The 22,390-nt window shown below is 43.5% G+C and overlaps 2 protein-coding genes across 7 annotated transcripts in view; one reads left to right on the top strand and one right to left on the bottom strand.

The window, feature by feature from the left end:
- clcn3 (chloride voltage-gated channel 3) overlaps positions 1–4,880 on the top strand; it is a 50,953-nt gene extending 46,073 nt beyond the window's left edge. For 5 of the 6 annotated variants that reach the window (XM_023949077.1, XM_023949078.1, XM_011487593.3 and 2 more), the window contains one exon: positions 3,075–4,880. In XM_023949077.1, coding sequence (XP_023804845.1) covers positions 3,075–3,269 — 195 coding nt within the window. In that variant the 3' untranslated portion in view covers positions 3,270–4,880. Of the gene's footprint in view, positions 1–935; positions 974–3,074 lie in introns of all 6 variants that reach the window. The other variant, XM_023949079.1, reaches the window with a different exon arrangement.
- Positions 4,881–7,245: 2,365 nt separating this feature from the next.
- On the bottom strand, positions 7,246–21,411 carry mfap3l (microfibril associated protein 3 like). Its single transcript, XM_004079926.4, has 3 exons — positions 21,271–21,411; positions 19,974–20,382; positions 7,246–9,062 (listed from the first exon to the last, which is right to left on the bottom strand). Exons 2-3 carry the CDS (start codon positions 20,296–20,298, stop codon positions 8,155–8,157), a joined length of 1,233 nt encoding a protein of 410 aa, XP_004079974.1. The 5' UTR covers positions 20,299–20,382; positions 21,271–21,411; the 3' UTR covers positions 7,246–8,154.
- Between the last annotated feature and the right edge of the window lie 979 nt (positions 21,412–22,390).

Below are 22,390 nucleotides of genomic sequence, written 5' to 3'. Positions count from 1 at the left end.
GCCAATTATCCAACTCAAATATGAAAGCTTTTGTCCGAACAGCTCTAGCAAGCAGCTCTTACTTAAAGGAAACTCACAATGTTGGGATTACAACTATGATGGAATTATAGAAATAATAGCCATGTAGAAAAGGTTAACTGTAGAAGTACAAACAACTGTCACTAATTTGGGAGAGTTTGAGTGAAAGGATTTTTTTAGAAGCAAGTTCTTTGCAAGTGTTTCTGTCACAAAAGTGAAGACATTTCTGCTTCTACTTGTAATTGACAACCTCAAAATAAAAGTTCTAGCTCAAGAAATATCCTACAACTCTATCTGTGTATTGTTCAGATCACCGAAGCTCAAAAAGGTTTGATTAAAAAAAAACTCCAACTCCTTGAAAAGTATCTTTTTTTTTTCGACCTCATGATTGGCTGCTGGTCCTTACGTCCAGCAGTCAGGACTTGAACTTGCAGCTTTTCATATCTGAAACGGGCTCAGTAGATTCTCACCTCCAACTGCATTCATGCCTTCTTTAAGCCTGCTTAGTCCTAACCGCTTCATTATAGAACATCTATATTTCCACACTTTTCATCACATATTTATGTTTGAAATAAATATATATTGAAATTTTATAGGGATCTGCAATTTATTTTTAGTTATTTTGCTTTTTGTTTTGTTACTCATCACTTTTGGCCACAAAGTGGTATTTTTAATCTCTAAAAGTAAAAGCTTAGCATGAATCTTTCCTTTACATTAATCATATTTTCTATCAGTTGAATCTACGTGCGTGCAGGCGGATGATGTCCTTTAAAATCAGACATCATGCATGTGGTGTGCCTCTCATTTATCACTTCAACAAATGCTTATTTTATTTTGAAAGTTCACTCAGGCTTTTTTTTTCCCTCCTCAAAACTCCTCACTGCCCGATCCCGCTGCTTTGCCCTGGGTCCTCACAGATCAACGACATGTGATGGATCGCCTAAACAACCACTTGGCGAGTAGCAGCCCGCCTTGAGACAGCAAAGCAATTTTCTATTAGTGATGTTTGTCATTAGAAAGAGGAGAAACGATCTGTAGTGGCACCATTCATTTCCACATTTCCCTCAGTGTGTAGTGGTAGCTCATGGTGAAGTGTTGTCTTAGCACTGTAGTAGCTCAGCTTCTTAGTGTGATGTGAAATACGTCCTCTACTGGAACCTGGCAGTGTCTCCAGTGACCAAGCTGTGTCCCGCTCTTCAAAATCTTCCCAGGAAGACATCAAGCAGTCTTATTTTTTCCCCCAAACCCTTTGAAAAACTTTTATCGGTGTATTCTTTAGATCTGAGCTGGACTGTGGGAGTTAGTGGAAACACTGCCACCCCCCTCTTCCTAGTTCACTGGGATCCCGGCCTCAAAGCATCTGAAAAATGACTGACAACACAACCAGGGGAACCCAGGTCTGACCTGTGCTGACCACACCCCCAGATCCACCCACTCAGGCCTGGGTTCATGTGTTTTGCCTTTGGGGGGGTTCAGGAAGTTGGGTCAGAACCTCACCGTGTTACCTGAGCCTCTGGGAGCCTGCACAGTCTGCTCGCAGCTTCAGCCTCGCTCAGCTTCTGATCCTCCTCACCTGATCTCACAGTGCATTCCAGGCTGAATTCAAGAGGGCTTTGAAACCAGAACATGTTACTAATTCACGCAGAAGCTGCTCTTGAATTAGCAAAAATTCTCTTCACAACAGGGGAAGAAGGGCAGGACGCAAGCTAATGTCACAGGAGTCTGGAACTCGATATGAAATAGATCACAAAATATATTTATCAAATGTCTGTTTTTTGACTAAACAATTAAAAAAACACACATTTTGTAAACATGGAAGCCTGGATTGACCTGTGAGAAGAGTTCTGATCCTGAAAATGTGATGGCAGTCATGCGACTTGAATGATGTTCCTACTTTACCTCATCAATGCAATATTTTGTGGAGCTGAAAAAATGCTTTTAAAAACTTAAGTTATCCCTGTAAAGCCAGCTACATACAGAGACTTGACAGAAAAGTTAATTTTTTTTCACAGTTAAGATGTTTTCAAACTTTTAAAGAAGTTTTATCTCACAATGTTACTTTAAGATGCAAAAATATTGACATGAGTTCTCAAGGAAAAGCACCTTATTTACCCACGGTCTCAAATTTAATTCACAAGCTTTTAACATGGTGTAACAGTATTATAAAGAATTAATTATCAACAAATTTAGCATTAAAGAGCAATAGATGAGTTAGTATGAAAGATGAAAATTAGCTAAACTTTTCCTGCCAAAATTGTTTTTGAGATTTTATAGAAAGTGCCGTTTTGAAATGAGCAGGAAAAGTCCTTCTACTGCCTCTGGTGGAGTAATGATGAACTACAGGACAGAAAACAAAGGTAATGGAAGGGTCTCTGAAATGTGTAAATCGAATGTTAAAAATAAATTATATATATATAGTAATTATATACACAACCACACATATAGGGTTAAAAATGGTGAAAAGAACAGTTTTGTCTGTATGTTAGAAGTATTTCTAAGCTGTATTGCTCTAAAACAACTAGCTGTGTATTGAAAAATAAAATAAGTTATTTAAAACACTTCTGTTGATGTGATTTAGTATTTTAGGGAGTACAAAGCAAGAACTAGTCTTAATTTTGTGTCCTGGCTCCTGTTTCTGCAGCATTGCTGTGTTTCCTGCTTCTCAGTGGATCTAACTTTTCTCCTCCTCCTGCTCGGTTCTCCCTTTTCTCCTGTAGGATTCAGCTCCTCCTTTATCTCACCAGCTTTTGTTTTGGACAGAAATTATAAACCAGCGGGGCTGCGTCTAAAACGACACCCTGCTCTGGAGCAGGTGCTGTTTTCTGACCGGCCTTCCTCACTGCACCTCCTCTCCTCAGGGACTCGTGTTTTTGTTGGCTTTCAAAAACAGTGGCTTTAAATCCTGGGCTTTTTTTTAAACAATGTTTTATGGGGACTAGCCTTGCCAACAAAAACATGTTTCTCTCCTTCACTCCAGCTCAAACCAGCAGCTCCTCTTTTCTCCTCTAAATTTGTCTTTTTTCCCCCCCTCCCCTTGTTTTTGTCTCCCCCTACAGGCGACTTCTTGGTATTATCACAAAAAAAGACATCCTCCGTCACATGGCGCAAATGGCAAACCAAGATCCAGAGTCCATCATGTTCAACTGATCCGTTCTTTCCAAGATGGCTGGGGGGGAGGGGGCACAGGGAGCGAAGAGGAGGAAGAGGAGGAGGAGGAGGTGGTGTGCCTCCTTAATGGCTCCAGCCTCTGACACATGGACCCCTCTGTTTCATGTAGCGTTAAACCTCACTGATTGTCTGACTGAGGCCCTCAGAGACTTCAACAGAGGGTGAAGTGACAACCATCATCCAGCTGCTGAGAGAAATGCACCTTTTTTGGCCACTAATGCCCCCCTTCTCCACCTGCACATGCATGCTGTGTCCACAGCACACATACATGACCCCCCCCCCTGAGCTGTAAAGTGACACCCACTGACACTCATAATGTGCCTCCCCTTCTTTCCTGTCTTTACTGAGGTGGGAGTCACCTGGCTGGGGTCAAAGGTCAGAATGAACCACAAACGGGGATGCCACAAAGGACCTCAAAGCTCCAGGCTGCCCCCCCTCCCCTCACCACCACCATCAACACGCTCGATCAGCCCTCCAAAAAGACAAAACGTTCTGTTTACTTGTAGTGTGTGAGGATGTGTCTGTGTGTTGCACCTCCACATTCCTGCCAGGTTGCCACGGTAACTAGGAAGACATGCACCATGCTTCAGGACAACCTGATTCGCTGCGATGGCTTAAATGTGAACAGGTACAGAGGAGATCCGTGCAGCATTTCAAGAACAAAAAAAAGATGTCTAACAGAAGCGAAAAAAGTCCAAATGTTTGTGTTCATTTGTTAGACGAGCGAATGCACATATGGATGTGTGCGTTTGTTTTTTCTGTCCGTGTGGACTGAGGAAAGAAGTTCCCGGCTTCTATTGCACTGTTGGTAGAAAAAATAAGTCTTTCGTTTTTGTTCTTCCACCTGATTTGTGCTCCTCATATATGCTTGAAAAAACAAAACTAAATTTGTTTCACAAGATGTGGAGATGAAGATAGTCTTTTATTTTATTTTCCTTTTCATCCCCTTTCAAAAAAATTTGGTTGCAAATATGTTTTCTTTCATTTCCAAAACAATAGCAGTTGATGGGATGTTTTGCCTCTAACACACACTGAGCACGTTAGTTTTTTAAATTTAATCTAAATTCATAACCAGATTAAAGATGGTAAATAAGATATTTAATAACCTTTCTTGAAAACACTAAAAGGCCTGAAGGTTTGTCCTTCAGTGAAGCAGTCCAGTGTTGACAAAACAACAAACCTCTTGTTTGCTTGCAGTGTAAACCTGTCAGTGATATGAAGGAGAATATTTTTTCTTTTCTTTAATCCAGCAGTTTAATCTGTTTCAGCTGTCATAGTTGAAGAGACGCCATGTTTCCCCACTTCATCATATCACCCATCATGTGGACCTGAGAAGAAATGGGGGGGCTGACCTAGCCTGGCCGAGTGAATGTGTATGATTGCGGGGCTCTTTTTTTTCTGTTTTCCTGTGAAGGTCTTTGTGTTGCAGTGACTGTCGTTCCTGCGGTGACTGTGCGACAGCGCCAAGCATCACCTCCGTCAGCCTGTGGTGTTACCTAACATTTCATATTGATCTCAATGTTTTCTCCTTTTTTAATTTATGGGTAGTGTTAATAGAGTTGTGCATTATTAGTATTATAAAGAATTTTATGTATGATTGCTTTGATTGTTTGACTGTACATTTGAAAAAAAGAATATGTAAAAAAAAAAAAAAAAAAAGGACATTTTGTTTAAATTAAAAGAAGAGAAGATTCTTTGGTGTTATGGAATAATTTAACCTGACATCTTTTGTTGAAAGACCTAACAAGTGGTGTGGTGTGGAGCAGGTGAGCTCAACTGTCTGCAGAGTTGTAAGAAATCCAATTTAAACACAAAAACTATCTGCAATTTGGGGACTAGAGTATCTGTAGTTTAGAGGCTAAAGGAAAAACTTGGAATAAATCACAACACTAAGGATGTTTTCATCAAAAAGCCAAGGGGGAGGGGGTGGGGTCTAAAACGACTAGAATGCAGACGGGATTTATTTAGATTAATATCAAAACTGCAGCATAAAATTAAAACCTATTTCAATTGCTTTAGTTATTTAACTCTGTTCATACTTTTTTTTTTTCCAATAAATAATAAAGACCCATTCTGATTTTCTTTTCAACTATTGTAAAGCGTTCCCAGTGGTCTTTTTATTATGATGATGCTGTGTAACCCATGTGCTATCCTAGGCACTTTAACATTGGGAGTTGGGTCATCTAGACCCCACTAGACAGTGCGCTGAACCTTTTTTCTTCAATGATTTGTGATCTTCACTGGTGTCCATGGATTCCATGAAATCTTTCCACCTTTATCCACCTTTGTCCAGGTAGGGAGATCACGTGAATGTAAGGGTGGTGACATAGGATAGCACAAGGGTTAGTCTGAGGTTAAATTTTAAAATCACCAAAGTAGACTTTTATAGCACCCATGTGTATTCATATAGCACTTGAATAAAATCCCAAAGTGAATACACTAAAAGGGAGGATAAACATTCAAATTACGTTTAGGCTAAGATCAGAAAAGCTTTTCTGAGCAGAAATATCCTGACCTGGATTTTAAAGCTCTTAACACAGTTGAGCTGATGTAGCAATACAGGAAGGGGATTTCGAAAAATAGATGCAACAGTTTTACGGTAAGATCTCCTTTTATTGCTGTTTTTTGAATATTTCAAAGGTTTGTGTTTGTGGACCTCAGGGTTTTGGGCTGAAGTGTACCACTCTGGGGCGTCTTCCTCCTGGACAGGGGTGGCTGGCCCCTGACTTGCTCTCAACTGGACCAACCGTGGACTGTGTGGGCGGTTGTCTGAAGCGCAGGGCAGGTCTCCCTTGAGGGGGTTGGGGTGGGGGGATGCCCAGAACTTCTGGGTGGTGGTGGGTTGCTTGTCTGGGGGGGGGGGGGGGGGGGGTGCCCTCCTGGTTGGGCTGGGGGTTACAGTCTCTTTCCCCCCAGGCTTTGGGGGCCCCTGTGGCGGTCCTGCTGTCCCTGGCGGATGTAAATGCCCAGCGGGTGGTTGTTCTCTATCTGCTGCAGTGCGGGTGTTGTTTTTTTTTTTTTTTTTTTTTTTGGGGGGGGGGTCCTGGCTGCAGCGGCAGGGGTTTTGGTGTGGGGATGGCTGGGTACTCTCACTCCTTTTTACATTCCATCATGGTAAATGGTGTATACTTGTATAGCGCCTTTCTTCCTACAAGGACAAAGCGCTTTACAGTCACAGACCCATTCACCCTGTCACACACACATTTACACACACATTCATACACTGATGGCGGCTCCGCATCCACTTTAGAACATAAAGACTCACAGGAGCGCATGTGTTATCTCACCTTTGAACAAATAGTTTGAGTGATCAAATGAAATATTTCACATGGGTTGGTGCGAATGCATAAGTATGCGTGTGTGAACATCAGTTGTATTGTGTACATGTTCACATGTTTTGTATGTGGGAATTTTTGGAGCCAACAGGTATGTTTGCAGCATTTGGGGGTGTGTGTGTGGACAGGCCCCGCCCTCTTTTGGATTTATCTTGTTAATAAACCGGACTGTAATGATTGTAAACATCCAGCATCCCTCTCTCCTCTTCCCCTTCTTTTCCATCCGGTCCAACAAAACACTGTTATAGATACGAGTAAGATTAAAAAGGTTTAGCCTAAATTACAAAAGGGGTTTATATATACCGTACCGTACACCTAGTGTGTCAAACGTTTTATAACCCCTATTGCAACAGTAAGATATGTTCAACACAAGACGCTTTCAGCTCTCATCTGTCTGCTCAGCTGTTGGACAGAAAAAGTAAAAAAAAAAAAAAAAAAACATTTTTGGTGATTGTCCATGCAAGCCTCTAAAAACAGAAATGAAAATGCATTTGACTTGTTTGTGTCAGCAGATCCTTTTCCTTCCGTGCCTTTAGTGTCACAGCAGAACAATGACCTACAATTCTGTAGCTACCATGAGAGCAAGGGGCCCACATGACATATCAGAGGGAAGAAACATATTTTTCCAGATTCTTTAAGAGTCTATCATTGGTTCCTCATGCTGTGTTGTGTTCTGAAATGATTCAACAGTAAAAAACCAAACCAAAAAAGTCCACACACCCTCTTTCTCTTAAAGCACAGCAATTTTCTTTTATTCAACTACAAAAAAAGCAGCAGTGAAAGCAGAACAGCATCCAGCTCTTCTCTGCCACAGACTGGACTTTGAGCCAAAGCAACAGGAAGCAGCACAGTAGGTTTAGAGATTCAGAGAAAGACGTACGACACCTTTAGAGTACACTCGCACATGCAGGCAGAATGCAGCCAACTGTGAAACCCCAGCGGAAGCAGGACAATGCTCGGATCAGGGCACCAGTCGGATTTAAACCACAAAACATCCAAGAAAACAAAACTAGAAAAAGTAACTACTGAGAAACAAAAGCACGTCACACTAGGTATTAATAATATTAACTATCTTAAAGAAAAACACATCAACCTAAAAATGTCTATTAAGGAAATGCATTGCACTCACTAGCTCGCTTTGCTTGTTTAGGATTGTACAATCATGTGACCTTTCGTTGATTCTGGCCCCAGCATGCACCTGTACGTGAACGCAGCGTATAAACAGCAGCAGAGACGTCATGACAGGAGCTGGATGTGAATCTTGAATGAAGGAAACCAAGCTGGGGCGTATTTGTAAAGAAAAACACAAAAACCCTCAAACTAAGGAAATCATTTTCTTGCCTCTTTAACAGAAACAGACCAGCCCACCTCTCAGGTGCCAGGGTTCGCTTTGGGCACATACAATCTCTACTCACTACACCGATAATCCGCTTGGCTCCTCCCATTTACATTCAGGTCCAGAGTGAGAAAACAAGTGCCTGAAAAAGTTTTAAGACTGAGCGGATCAATCTAGAAAAGATTGGAAGGGTTTCAGAAAAGACAAATAAAAGGGGATCGTTTTCTCCAAAATTAAATATATTTTTGTTTTCAAGTGAAAATGCATAGAGGGTAAAGATGGCTGCTCATCACTCCGTCACACATGGCTCTCATAGAAAACCTGGCAGGGCGGAGTGTTATGCGCCCTCGGTTCAGCCTGTTTGGGGATCATGTCTTCCACTGTCTCACTCTGTTCCTCCAATGGAGGAGGAGACGGGGGTGGAGGGGAGGAAGGAGGAGAAGGTGGTGAGGACTCAGGCTGGGTTTGGGCCTCGATGCTGCTGTAGTCTGTGACAGCGAGAGGTGGGTGTACGGACGCCTGGATGGCGATGTGCTGCGGCTGCTCATGAATGGAGGAGTTGTCTGAATCGGCGGTGGGGGACTCGCTGCGCTCCCTGTCCCTCAACTGCAAGAGGGTGAAGACGTCCCGCGAAGCGATTGAAGCAAACCTGCCGGCCGCCTCACGGCGCCACTCTGGGGCGTGCCTGATGAAGGTGTGTCTCATCTCCTCCACTCCCACAACCTCCAGGATCTCCTCCATAAAGGTGCGGCAGTTCATGATGAGTGGCGGCAGGGGGATGCTGCGTGCCAGCTCCTCGATGTATCGCGCAAACTCCATGGTCTTGAACTGTGTCACTTTGGCGAGCTCCAGCGTCTTGGCAGAGGTGATGATGGGGATCCTCTTGGCAATCTCAAAGGCCTTCTGCAGCTTCTCGGCACCTTCGGTTCGGAAGAATTCGTTGATCACCTTCTCCGTTTTCTTCAAATGACTGCTCATCATGCAGAGGCGTGTGACATTCAGGATCATGATGATGGTGAAGGTGACCAAACACACCACCATGTAGTACACGCCCATGTCGCCGCTGGTGAAGACCACGCGCAGCGTCACGGTGCAATTGGAGCTGCCGTGAACGTTGGAAGCCATGCAGGTGTACTTCCCGCGGTCTGCAAACTTGATGCTGGTGATGTTGAGGACCCCGCTGTCCTGCAGACACCACTTCCCACCTGCAGACAGAGACATGTTTGTCATAAATAAACATTGAAAAACTCCATGAATCTGACGGTAATGCAACCTACAATTACAATACTTTATCCTCAGATCTGATAATTGACAAACTGCCCATTCTGGGCTCCAGTGTGCAACTCGCTAAAAAAGCAACATGTCTGCAACTTTCTCTGCACCAATCTCATTAGATGATTAGTCAGATAAATAAAGTTTTTTTCTGTGTTTGTCAGATTGTTTCTGCTATTCTCTCAGTGCTTTAAAAAGGAAGCAGGTAAAAAGAGCATTCTTATCTGCACCAACAAATACTTTTTTAAAAGATTTGTTAAAGATTTTTATTAACCCACATTTTCTGAAACTAAATTACCGTAATTTCCGGACTACAAGCCGCTACTTTTTTCCTGCACTTACAGCCCTGCGGCTTTTTCAGTGACTCGGCTAATTTATGGATTTCATTGACAGCCGCCGTGTATGTACTTTTGAACTCAGTGAATAGTTTGAACTCTCTATCCAACTCCAAGCACAAGGCATTTCTCTTCAACACACCTCTTGGCAGGCAAACAGCATGGACTTGGCTTCAGGTCTTAGACACTTCAGTCATGGTTCAACAAAACGAAACACGCATGCCCGGCCGCATCCCAGAATCCTTTGGGGCCATTAGACCCAACGTGCACGTGATCGCCGCTACAATATGATGAAGCTTTCAAGTTAAAAGCAATCGTTAAAAGCAGCGTAAAAAAGTCCACCATCACCAACGGGTTTGGAAAAGCCGGTTTGCTGCGTGACGGAGAGAACAGCGCATGGAGTGAATTTACACTCCATTTACGGTTTCTAAGGAAACCGTAAAAGCGGAATTTTGCTTTGAAAAGCTCACAGCCTCCGTGTGAGTTGGAGACATCTTCTCCTGCTGCTCTTATAGAGCTGCGGGGCCAATGGCAGTCTGATGGCTCCCACACGTAACAACGCATCCGCCCCTCATACACAAAACGTACAGTATTAAGTCCGATTGCTTTGCACAGACACGATTTGCTCCATCCACCGGCGCAACGGGGACGAAGTGCTCCTCCTTGAAGCCGCCCTGGCCAGAGGTGTCGGAGTAGATAGGAAGGGGAGACAAGGAGCGCGCGGGGCGGGAGCGGAGTGCAGAGGCTTCTGAATTCTGACGCACGCGCCGCACTGAGGCGCGCGTATCGCGCTGAGGCGCGCGCTTTTCAGTCGCCGCTGCTGTATTTAATAATAATAATAATACATTTTATTTAAAAGCGCCTTTCAAAACACCCAAGGTCACTGTACAAAGTTAGAGGTAAAACACAATAAAATCACAAGTTAAAAACAATAAATAAATTGGATTCATTAATAAAATCAGCTGACAGAAAATGAGAAACTGTGTTCCGGAAATGCAAGCTTGAACAGAAAGGTTTTGAGTCTGGATTTGAAGATCAGAAAGGAGTCAGTGTTACGGAGGTCTGGGGGGAGAGAGTTCCAGAGTTGGGGAGCAGAGCGACTGAAGGCACGGCTCCCCATGGTAACCATACGGGCCGGAGGGACAGAGAGCTGAAGGGAGGAAGAAGATCGAAGAGAGCGAGAGGGAGTGTTAACATGGAGGAGATTAGAGAGATAGGAGGGAGCCAGGCTATGGAGGGCTTTGAAAGTGTAGAGAAGGAGCTTGAACTTAATCCTAAAGGCTACTGGAAGCCAGTGCAACTGCTGGAGAACGGGAGTGATGTGATGGAAGGAGGGGGTTCTGGTGATGATGCGGGCAGCTGAATTCTGGACCAATTGAAGCTTATTTAGAGTTTTGTTGGGAAGACCATAGAGAAGAGCATTACAATAGTCGAGACGAGAAGTGACCAGACTATGAACTAAAATGGAGGCGGAGTGGATGGTGAGGGAGGGGCGGAGACGATTAATATTACGTAAATGATAGTAGGCTGACCGAGTAATGCTATTGATGTGGGATTGAAATGATAATGTACTATCAAGGATGACACCCAGACTCTTTACTTGAGGGGAGGGGAAAACTGGAGAGGAATCGATGGAAATGTTAAAATTAGGAATTTTGGAAAGGGTGGATTTGGAACCTACGAGGAGTAATTCGGTTTTATCACTGTTAAGTTTGAGGAAGTTTAGGGTGAACCAGGTTTTTATTTCAGACAGGCAGGAGGAGAGGGAGGCAGGTGGAATACAAGAGTTGGGTTTACTGGACAGATAGAGCTGAGTGTCATCCGCGAAACAATGAAAATCAATATTGAATTTACGAAATATATTGCCAAGGGGTAGCAGGTAGGTAATGAAGAGGAGGGGACCGAGAACAGAACCTTGAGGAACACCAGATGAAATGAGTGAGGGTTGGGATTTGAAAGAATTCAGTTGAATAAACTGAGTGCGGCTTGAAAAATAAGAATGAAACCAGCGGAGGGGGGTGGACTCGATACCGAGGGCTGAAAGTCTGTGGAGAAGGATGGAGTGAGATATGGTGTCAAATGCTGCGCTCAAGTCGAGGAGGATGAGGATGGTGAAGAGTCCAGAATCAGCTGCAAGGAGAAGGTCATTGGTGATTTTTAGTAGGGCAGTTTCTGTGCTATGAAGGGGACGGAAACCAGATTGAAAGGGTTCAAAAAGATCATTTTGGGTGAGATGATGGGAAAGTTGGGAGGCGACTATTTTTTCAAGAATTTTTGAAATGAAGGGGAGGTTAGAAATAGGACGAAGATTATGAAAGGAATTGGGGTCTGAGCCGGGTTTTTTTAGGATGGGTCTGACGGCAGCGATCTTGAGGAGTGAGGGGACAATACCTGATGTCAATGAGGAGTGAATAATGGCACAAATGAAAGGAAGAAGAGAAGGAAGGCAGGATTTAACCAGGGATGTTGGTAGGGTATTTTACCGGTGTGTTTTTTAACCAGCCCTGTTAATCCCATAACGCTGCCGCGACACAAGCGGAAGGAGAGCTTTACCCGTTCACCCCTCCATGCACTGCTGATACTTGCTCATTCTTAAACACATACAACAGTATGGCGAGCCGGGCGTTGGCCCCGCCTTTAGCCCCTAAGACTCATGGGAAATGTGAAATCGCGGATGTAAATTTCCTCATCATAACTGAGGGATGTAATGTTGATTATATGGTTACTGTTTGTAATTTTATGTATGATACCTAGATTGTCAATAAGTAAAAAAAAAAAAGAATGAAATAAAAATACCATAACTGAGGAACTTGTGAACAGAATACAGGTCCATGCTGTTTGACAGATGTCGATACACTCAAATGCATGGGTCAGAGGCAAAGCTGGCTACACCCACAACATACTAATGAACTGCACTCACTCTGGGATGCTGGCCGTGATCTGTCAGGATCACAATATTGCCTAACACATGCGCGGCTTGTACTCTGACGCGGCTTGTGTATGTATAAAATTAATTAAACACGTAAAAATGGGTGGGTGCGGCTTGTAATCGGGTGCGCTTTGTAGTCCGGAATTTACGGTATACAATTTTTCTAACATTCCTACAGTGATAACTTCTAAATAAGCAACATGTAAATCACAGCAGACACCAAAGACAGGCTGGTAGACTCTTTAAATGATGAATAACCAGCCAGCTGCAGTGCTTTGCGAAAATATTCGGCCCCCTTGAACTTTTCAACCTTTTGCCACATTTCAGGCTGCAAATATAAAGATAAAAAACTGTCATTTTTTGTGAAGAATCAAAAACAAGTGAGTCAACATCATGAAGTGGAATGAAATTTATTGGATATTACAGACTTGTTTAACAAATAAAAAAATGAAAAATTGGGCATGCAAAATTATTCAGCCCCCTTAAGTTAATACTTTGTAGCGCCACCTTTTGCTGTGATTACAGCTGTAAATTGCTTGAGGTATGTCTCTACCAGTTTTGCACATCGAGAGACTGAAATTTTTGTCCATTCCTTCTTGCAAAACAGCTGGAGCTCAGTGAAGTTAGATGGAGCGTGTTTGTGAACAGCAGTTTTCAGTTCTCTGCACAGATTCTTGATTGGATTCAGGTCTGAACTTCGACCTGGCCATTCCAACACCTGGATATGTTTATTTGTGAACCAGTCCATTGTAGATTTATGGTTTGGATCATTTTCTTGTTTGAAGACAAATCTCTGTCCCAGTCTCAGGTATTTCGCAGACTCCATCAGGTTTTCTTCCAGAATGCTCCTGTATTTGGCTCCATCCATCTTCCCACCATGTTTGACAGTGGAGAAGGTATGTTCAGGGTGATGAGCTGTGTTGCTTTTTACGCCAAACATAACATTTTGCGTTCGTTCTACTCCATGATTGCGTCCTCCTTGTTGATTCTTCACAAAGATTTACAGTTTTATATCTTTGTTTGATGCCTGAAATGTGGCAAAAGTTTGAAAAGTTCAAGGGGGCCGAATACTTTCAACCCATTTGTTTTAGTTCTTCCAATTAAGTTAGTGAAGGCTTTTAATAGCAAAACAAACGTCTGCTCCAATAATAGCCGTAGATTCTGCTTCAGTAAAAGGATCAATACAACACTCCACTAAGGATCCAGCTGGACTTAAAAACCCACACAGTATCTCAGAGGCTCAAGTCGGTCTTGCAACCCGACTCCACCTCGCCTTGTTTCCACGGGAACTCAGCTCAGTCTTCTCCACTTGTCGGAGTTCGTTTTCCAGCTTCCTCCACTTGTGAACCATGGATGAATTAATCTGGAATTCTTTTGCCACTACTTGATTCCCATGTTCCTCCGCGTAGCCGATAGCTTGTAGTTTAAACTGTATTTCATAAGCGTGTATCTTTGCAGGTAGCCTTTTCAGGGTTTCCAAAACGATGTTCCATCCATCCATATCCATCTACCTCCGCTTATCCGGGACCAGGTCGCGGGGACAGCAGTCCAAGAAGAGATGCCCAGACTTCCCTCGCCCCAGCCCCTTCCTCCAGCTCCTCTGGGGGGACCCCCAAGACGTTCCCAGGTCAGCTGACAGACAGTCTCTCCAACGTGTCCTGGGTCTTCCGCCCAGTGGGACATGCCCGGAACACCTCTCCAGGGAGGCGTCCAGGAGGCATCCGGACTAAATGCCCAAGCCACCTCAACTGGCTCTTTTTGATGTGGAGGAGAAACGGTTCTACTCCGTGCTCTCCACGGGTTACCGAGCTTCTCACCTTATCTCTAAGGGAGCACCAGCCACCCTACGGAGGAAGCGCATTTCAGCCGCTTGTATTTGGGACCTCGTTCTTTCGGTCATGACCCATAGCTCATGACCATAGGTGAGTGTTGGAATGAAGATCGACCGGTAAAGTGAGAGCTTTCTTTTTGGCTCAGCTCTCTCTTCATCACAACTGACCGATACAGCGACCGCATAACTGCAGACGCTGCTCCTATCCGCCTGTCAATCTTACGCTCCGGCCTCCCTCACTCGTGAACCAGACCCCCAGATATTTAAACTCCTCCACCTGGGGCAGGGACACTCCACTCACCGAGAGATGGCAAACTACCATTCTCTGGTCGAGGACCATGGCCTCAGATTTATCGGGGCTGACCCTCATCCCAGCCACTTCACACTCGGCCTTAAACCGCCCCAATGCACGCTGGAGGTCCCGGCCTGATGAAGCCAACAGGACAACATCCTCTACAAACAGACCCCCTCCGGCCCCTGGCTGCGCCTAGAAATTCTGTCCATAAAAACCATGAACAGAACCGGTGATAAAGGGCAGCCCTGCCAGAGTCCAACGTGAACCGGGAACAGTACCGACTTACTGCCGGCTATGCGTACCAAACTCTTACTCCGGTCATACAGAGACCGGACAGCCCTCAGTAGGGCTCCCCGGACCCCATACTCCCAGAGCACCCTCCACGTGACACCACGGGGGACGCAGTCAAACGCCTTATCCAAATCCATAAAACACATATGGACTGGAAGAGCAAAATCCCACAATCCCTCCAGCAGCCTAAAGAGGGTGTACAGCTGGTCCACTGTTCCACGACCAGGACGGAAACCACACTGTCGTTCCTGAATCTGAGGTTCGACTATCGGACAGACTCTCCTCTCCAGTACCCTGGCATAGACTTTCCCAGCGAGGCTGAAGAGTGTAAGTTCCTGATAGTTGGAACACACCCTTCGGTCCCCCTTCTTAAAGATGGGAACCACCACCCCTGTCTGCCAGTCCAGTGGTACAGTTCCCGACTGCCACGCGATGCTGCAGAGACATGTGAACCAAGACACTCCCCACAGCATCCAGAGACTTGAGGTACTCAGGGCAGACTTCCTCCACTCCCGGAGCCTTGCCACTGAGGAGCTCGTTGACTACCTCAGTGACTACCTCAGTGACTTCAGCTTGGGTAATAGACAGCCTCACCCCAGAGTCCTCATTCTCTGCTTCTTCAAAAGAAGGCGTGTCAGTGGGATTGAGGAGTCCCCAGTCGAAGTCAACAGCCCCCCACCTGCACTGAAAACGGTGCCTGTAGAGAAATGCTTTCCCCTCCTGAGGCGCCAGATGGTTTGCCAGAATTTCTTCGAGGCCAACCGATAGTCCTTCTTCATGGCCTCACCGAACTCCTCCCAGGACCGAGTTTTTGCCTCCGAAACAGTCCGGGCCGCGGCTCTCTTAGACTGCCGATACCTGTCAGCTGCCTCTGGAGTCCCACAAGCCAGCCAGGCCTGGTAGGACTCTTTCTTCAGCTTGACAGCATCCCTTACTTTCGGTGTCCACCACCGGGTTCGGGGTTTACCGCTGCGACAGGCACCAGAGACCTTCTGACCACAGCTCAGAGCAGACAATGGAAGTGGAAAACATGGTCCACTCGGACTCAATGTCCCCAACCTCCCTCGGTACCTGTTTGAAGTTCTCCCTGATGTGGGAGTTAAAGACTTCTCTAATGGAGGGCTCAGCCAGACGTTCCCAGGAGACCCTCACAGTGCGTTTGGGTCTTCCAAGTCCAAAGTCAATCATTGACCTCCTGACTAGGGTGTCCTGATGTCAGGTGTATTGATGGACACCCTTGTGCTCGAACATGGTGTTCGTTATGGAAAAATTATGAGGAGCACAGAAGTCCAATAACAAAACACCATTCAGGTTCAGATCAGGGGGGCCATTCCTACCAATCATGCCCCTTCAGGTGCCACTGTCATTGCCCACGTAGGCACCAAAATGATGTTCTGCATAATTCACATACCTGCACTTTTGTACTATTCGGGGGTGAGTCTTCTTTCACGTCCTCACTTCACTCCTTACCGTTCTCATGCTGTCTTCTCCTGCATTCTCTTTACCGAAGTCATGCAACAACACATTAGGCGCAGTGCATCATAGAGTGCAACGTACATTTTGGAGAAAATGTACGACTTTTAAGTGCGCCTTATGGTCGTGAAAATACAGTATTTAGTTTTATACTGATTTTTTTCTCATCCTGATTTATTAATAAAGCTAGAGTTGTGTTTCCTACTTTTCCCATAAGCATATTTTTCTCTAAATCTCATCTCCATCTGCAGCAGAAATCTATTTGCTTTCAATACACAAAGACAAGAAAAATCAACAGAGGCAACGCAGAAAAGTTTAAATATTTGCAACCTGTTCCAGTCAATGACCTTCATTCTTAGAATCCTGAGTGGGCATTTACATCCACTCCTCTGTTCCCAATACTGAGAGGAAATTCAAATAGGCCCATATCAGAGTTTGGAACAGTGCAGCTTCACCCATACTTATATTATTTTTTTGCCTCATGCTACATTACCAAAAAACAATTGCCCCATATTGATGCCCTCAGGAGAAGATGATTGGGCAGTCAGGAAATGGAAGAATAGCAGACTTACTGAACCCCCACCCACCCCAATCCGTTTCAAGCAGAGAGCAACATTTCTAATTTTATCTCCCTCCTACCTAATCACACCATACCACTAATACACAGCCCAAAACAAGAATCAAATTTGGAAGAAATAAAACTCAAATATTGCTGGGAGCTGAGGTTCATAAATCCTCAAAAACTGTCCTCCACCGAGAGTAATGAGACTCCAAAGACACAGTTCTAGGTTTGTAGGTCATGATAACAACATCGCCACCACACTTCCTGATGGCAGGTTTCAGCAGATCTTAAAAACAAACCACCACCTCCTTTCGTTAGAGGAGGAGCTGGGCCGATCTTTAAAACAAACTAGTATTGACTAGTATTCTACATTGCAAAATGTATTTTCATATTCCAAGTCTGAACTGCAAATTGAATTGTCAACATACATATTTTTGTCGGCATGCTTGGATGCACCAGCCTGAATCGTTGGCAAGACCAGGCAGCTGCAGGCTGCAGGTGGGGGAAAGGCGCCTGAGATGAAGGCGAACGCTGAGCTGTTGCAGCGAGACTGAACAAGGACAGGAAGTTGGAGTTGTCCTTTACATTCAGTGAATATTAATATTCCTCTCCCCCTTAGTATGATCAGTTCCATTATGTCTTTATATTAATTTTAATGTTTTGTAATGTATGAAGCCTATTATTTTAATCAATAGGTATTTTATATTTTCATCGTCTTTTAATTGCATTTTTCTTGTATATCATTTTTATAGAAATTTTCAAAGGTTTTTAATTGTTCTTTTCAGGTTTTAAGGTAGACAATTTTAACATCTGTCCGGGGACAACAGATTAGCAGCTCGTGACCCTTTTAATGTTTAATGTTAACTGAAATGGAAGTTAACTTATTCAGGCAACATTGAAACATACAACCACAAATAATTTGTGATGCCTTATGAGTTCCTTTTGTTGCATGAATGCAAATGTCTGTCTGATGTTTAGCATTCAAACCAAAATGATTATCAGTGGAAAAAATTAAGGAATTTAATATTTCTAGTAAAACAATTTCTAATGATAAAGTAATCTTAGTGATGTTGATTTCAGTTATCATTTGTAAAAAAAAAAAGAAGTATATGTTCTTTTTGCATCAGTGAATTACTATTTGCAAAGAGTTACAAAATATGCAGATTTCCGTTATTGAGTGCCAGCTGTCTCTGTTTAGCATCACTTTAAACCAGTGTTTTTCAACCAGTGTGCCGCGGCACACTAGTGTGCCGTGGGAGATGGTCAAGTGTGCCGTGGAGAAATTGCCCTCATTAATCATTCACTGATCTAAAAACATTTCCCATCTCCAGGATATCAGCTCTTTGTTCATCCAAACAGGCCCGGATAAAACACTGAGTAGTTAGGAATATAAAAGATCTTAAAATTACTTTTTCTTTGTGTTTATTTAATTCTATTAAAGAAATTTTGATAAGAATGACGCTACCGCGATTTCCCTGCAGCTATGACAGTTTGCGGAAAAGTCCCGTCCCTTTAACTGTCTCCACCAATCATTCTTGAAGGCTTAATCACATGTCATCAGTCTGACCAATAAGAAGTGCTTAAAGTCTTCACTTCCTTGTTCTTAATTCTGCTGATAAAGTCGCTCAGTTCTAACAAAAATGCCAGCTAAAGCTCTTCTTTAGCGGTGTAGCTTTCCACAGAGTCCGGTGTCAGACCGTGAAACAAGTGGACAATACAATGAAGCTCAGAGACGCGAGTCTTTCTGCAAGTTTTCGGCAGTTTTCACACTACATCTCCCATGATGCATTGGCTTAAAGGGCCAGTGTCCCAGCGCACAATGAGTTGTCCTTGCGAAACGCCTTGAAACCACAACAAACAAACAGTTTCTAAATTTTCAAATTTAACTTTCATTTCATCTCTTAGAAAAAACAGCCGCAACTTCCTGCTTTTCCGGCCACAATTATCACAAAAATGCACGTGAGATTGCAGGGGGGGGGGGGGGGGGGGGGGGCGCTGTCGATCAATACAGACCATGAATCTTTGTTTTTTTTTTTTTTTTGGATGCTGGTGTGCCGCGGGATTTTTGTCAAGGTTAAAGTGTGCCGTGGCTCAAAAAAGGTTGAAAAACACTGCTTTAAACTACAGTAAGGACACAGTTTCCCACAATGCATTGTTTTGTAGTGATCAAGGCAGCTTGCAGCCAGAGCAGTAACAAATTTCCAAATGCGTTCTCCTGGGTAGGCGCCTTCCACCCGCCTCTTTCCCGTGATATTGTCATGATAACTGACATGTGACGTTGGAGCAAAAAAAACAAACAACATACACCGCGCACCAGATGATTTGCACAGCGCTGCGTTTGCCTGGCTGATCTCAAACAAGCGCTAAAGGACTAAAGGTTGCCCTTTAGCGCTTGTTTCACACTAGAGGCCCCTGTAGGTACTTGTATCAGTATTTGGTACTTCGAGGAATGCAGAGGAAGAAAAGCTGTCCAAAACAAACATGAAAGAGAATCTAATCATCCTCCCCCGAACTTTATGTTTTTATAATTTACATCAATATAATAATTTTTTGTTTTTATTTTTTCCCTCCTTGGATTAATGAAGTACAGCAAGTCATAAAACGGTGTCACAGAGACAAGGAAGTACTACTGAAAGCACCAACATTCAGAAGTAGGTCCTGCAGTAACCTAATTAAAAGACTAAGTGATCTCATGAACCCAGCCATGGAGATGCGTTTACCGACGCTTTTGTAGAGCTCTTTGGAATAAATAAACCTGATCTCTCAACATCATCGATGTCTTCCTGCGATGGAATTGAAATTTACAGAGAAAATGCAACGGGAGCGTCTAGCTTACAAACACATTTTTGGACAAGCACTGGGCATAGAAATTGATGAAAAAATGGCAGTGAACGAAGATTTGATGTATGAATTGTGTTTGGTATATGAACACAGCGTTATGCTGGGCTTGGCAGATTTGTTCAGAAGCATTGCACTTTTCCCCCAAAATTGCGAACTATACTCCAGTTCAACTTGTATACAATTTTTTTTTTCTTTTTTATTATGCGTTATTTTTAGCTGCTATGCTCCGATGCGATTTATAGTCTGTAAAATATGGTAATTGTAAGTGACTCCAGAGGGCTTCTCACCATTTGATGTGTCCAGGAGCTCCCCATGGGAGTTGAACCACTGAACGCTGGGAGCTGGGTCTCCGGTGATGTTGCAATCAATCAGTGCACAGGTCCCCTCGCGGGCAATGATCTGACTCACTTTACTGAACAAAGCAGGGACATATCCACCATCTGTGACGTTGCTATTTTCTGTTAGGTTTCCGTCTGTGTCCACCAATAAGGCCCCGGGGGTGAAAGAAGCAACAAGAGGCAGCAGCACCACCAAGATGTATGCGAAGAAGCCCGGCATTTTCTCAAAACTGACTGTCAGCGTGTCATCCCCCGCTGCAAAAGACTGTGTCATTCCTCCTCCATCCTGCAGTCTGGGTATCTCTTTTTGATGATGGAAGGCAATATGGCTTTCAGCTCTGTGATGTGAATCATCTCACTGTAGCAACAATAACAAAAAAGAAGAAGATTAGTATGAAACAAACTGAAACAATCATTTAAAGGAGACTAAACCAACATTTAAATATCTAAAAAGAAAACAATAGTTAAAATCACGTGCTTTCTACATCTTTTTACAAATGGGCCAAAATCCTAAAAGTATGACTCACATTTGTGCAGTTGTGGCTCTTCTAGAGGTTACGGTTTGTATCCTTCTGCTAAGCTAACACAATCAATTAGGCGTTCAATAAGAACAGCTTTAAAACATTTGGTCCTCTTCAGAAATCGGTGGTTATCGATTTTTTTATTATTATTTTGTTAAACATAATTACAAGAAACCTCGCATTTAGGGGAAAAGCGTATTTCTTTCTGTACAGAGGCTCTACCGAAATGAAAAAGCGTTGCAGTCACATAACGGAGCAGAGAGTGGGCTCCGTCTACGTCCTGGTTCACCGGGTTGACGTAGATATTCGAAGGGAGATTTGGGGCTAGATGGCAAGCGCACTTCATATTAAACGAAAATATTGCCCAAATATAATTTCTAATATACATTGTGGATGTTTTTATTTATTTATTTTTAACCGTTATAAAGCTTAAAAACAAAAGGGCGTGGGATATGACTATGTGCTGGTTAATAGGACGGAGCTTTCGAGAAGGGTCGCACAAAGCTTGTTTGACTGAGCCGAGGTAGTTTTGAAATAAACTGACAAAACGTTATCTAAAAATACAATACAGTATGTGTAAAAACAAGAGAACAGACATATTCGCATATTTCCAGCCTGTGGCCAACAACTCAGCCGTCAACAACCCAAGGTAAACCTGCTCAATTAACCAGCTAACTTTTGTTACCCGGTAAAATGACTAAATATTAGCATATTTATATACTTACATGAGGGTCTGTCTTCATGGACTACCTCTTATTTGCCCTAAAGCCCCTCAGCTAGTGCCTGCTGCTGTTCTAATCCTCCCCTGGCATCCACATCCTCCCCCTCCCGCTGCCTGCGTGATGGGAAGAAACGCCGTCCGGCTTTTTTTGGACTACGTCATAATTACGAGCGGAGGAAGGGCGTACTCAGAAATATCTAATTTAAAACCCCAATTTACAACTATGTGTTCAATTTTAATTTAAATTCTGATGATAAAGGATAACATTTCAAGATTAGTATTTTTTATTTAAATTGTGATGGAGCAGATCAAACCCGCCATGTCGTAAAAGCTCTCAGTGGTGATGCAGCACCTAAATGGGTGGGCCAAAGTCTCCCTCCTCCGCTCCATTCTGATGCATTCACTTGTAGACAAATACATACATAAACATTTTCCTTTTCCTCGTCCAGCTGGATAGCTCTGATGTTGCTCGCAATTTTTGTTGCTGATGAATTCCTGCCACTGCAAAAAAATGTCATAAAAAACGAAACACACGTTTGATTTAGGTTAAAAAATGTCATAATCAGAAATAAAAGACCACAGGGACTCTTTTACAATAGAACAAAATATAGTTTGAGGGTGCTACAAGTAGTCTATTAAAGTGAGGCAGTATGGATGAAGTTGAATACTAACTATGCTAAAATGTCTTAATTTATATCTGAACAAGTATGTTACAGGTACTTGCTCTGTGCCCATCAAAATGAAATATGAGATAAATACATCCTAAAGGAAAATACTAATTACACATTATACACTGTATTTTATCCCACGAAGGGAAATTCTTTCTCTGCATTTGACCCATCCCCTTGGGGAGCGGTGAGCTGCAGCCGAAACCACGCTCGGGAGGCAGTAGCGTTAAGGGCCTTGCCTAAGGACCCTCACTGGGTGATGTTAACTGCTCGCCATTGATATGGTAATTGCCCCCAGTACCATTGCTCAGTCCCCTCCGGGAATCAAACCCTGGTTTCCTGCATGGTAGCTTCCCACCTTACCAACCGAGCTACCCAATCATTACTTTTTTGAACATACACTCTAACTTAATGTCTCTTTGAAATCCCATGAAATCTGGTTTTGTTGGGACAGTT

Source organism: Oryzias latipes, chromosome 18 (genome assembly GCF_002234675.1).
Source record: "Oryzias latipes chromosome 18, ASM223467v1".
Taxonomy (NCBI): Eukaryota; Metazoa; Chordata; class Actinopteri; order Beloniformes; family Adrianichthyidae; genus Oryzias; species Oryzias latipes.
This window is presented reverse-complemented; position numbering and strand designations above follow the sequence as displayed.

What these genes read in the sequence shown, in the direction of transcription:
- mfap3l (XM_004079926.4), bottom strand. Translation starts at nt 20,298, where the DNA reads ATGACACAGTCTTTTGCAGCGGGGGATGACACGCTGACAGTCAGTTTT. An exon ending in GCTCCTGGACACATCAAATG is followed by an intron (nt 9,063 to 19,973) that starts GTGAGAAGCCCT and finishes CTCTGTCTGCAG; the next exon opens with GTGGGAAGTGGTGTCTGCAG.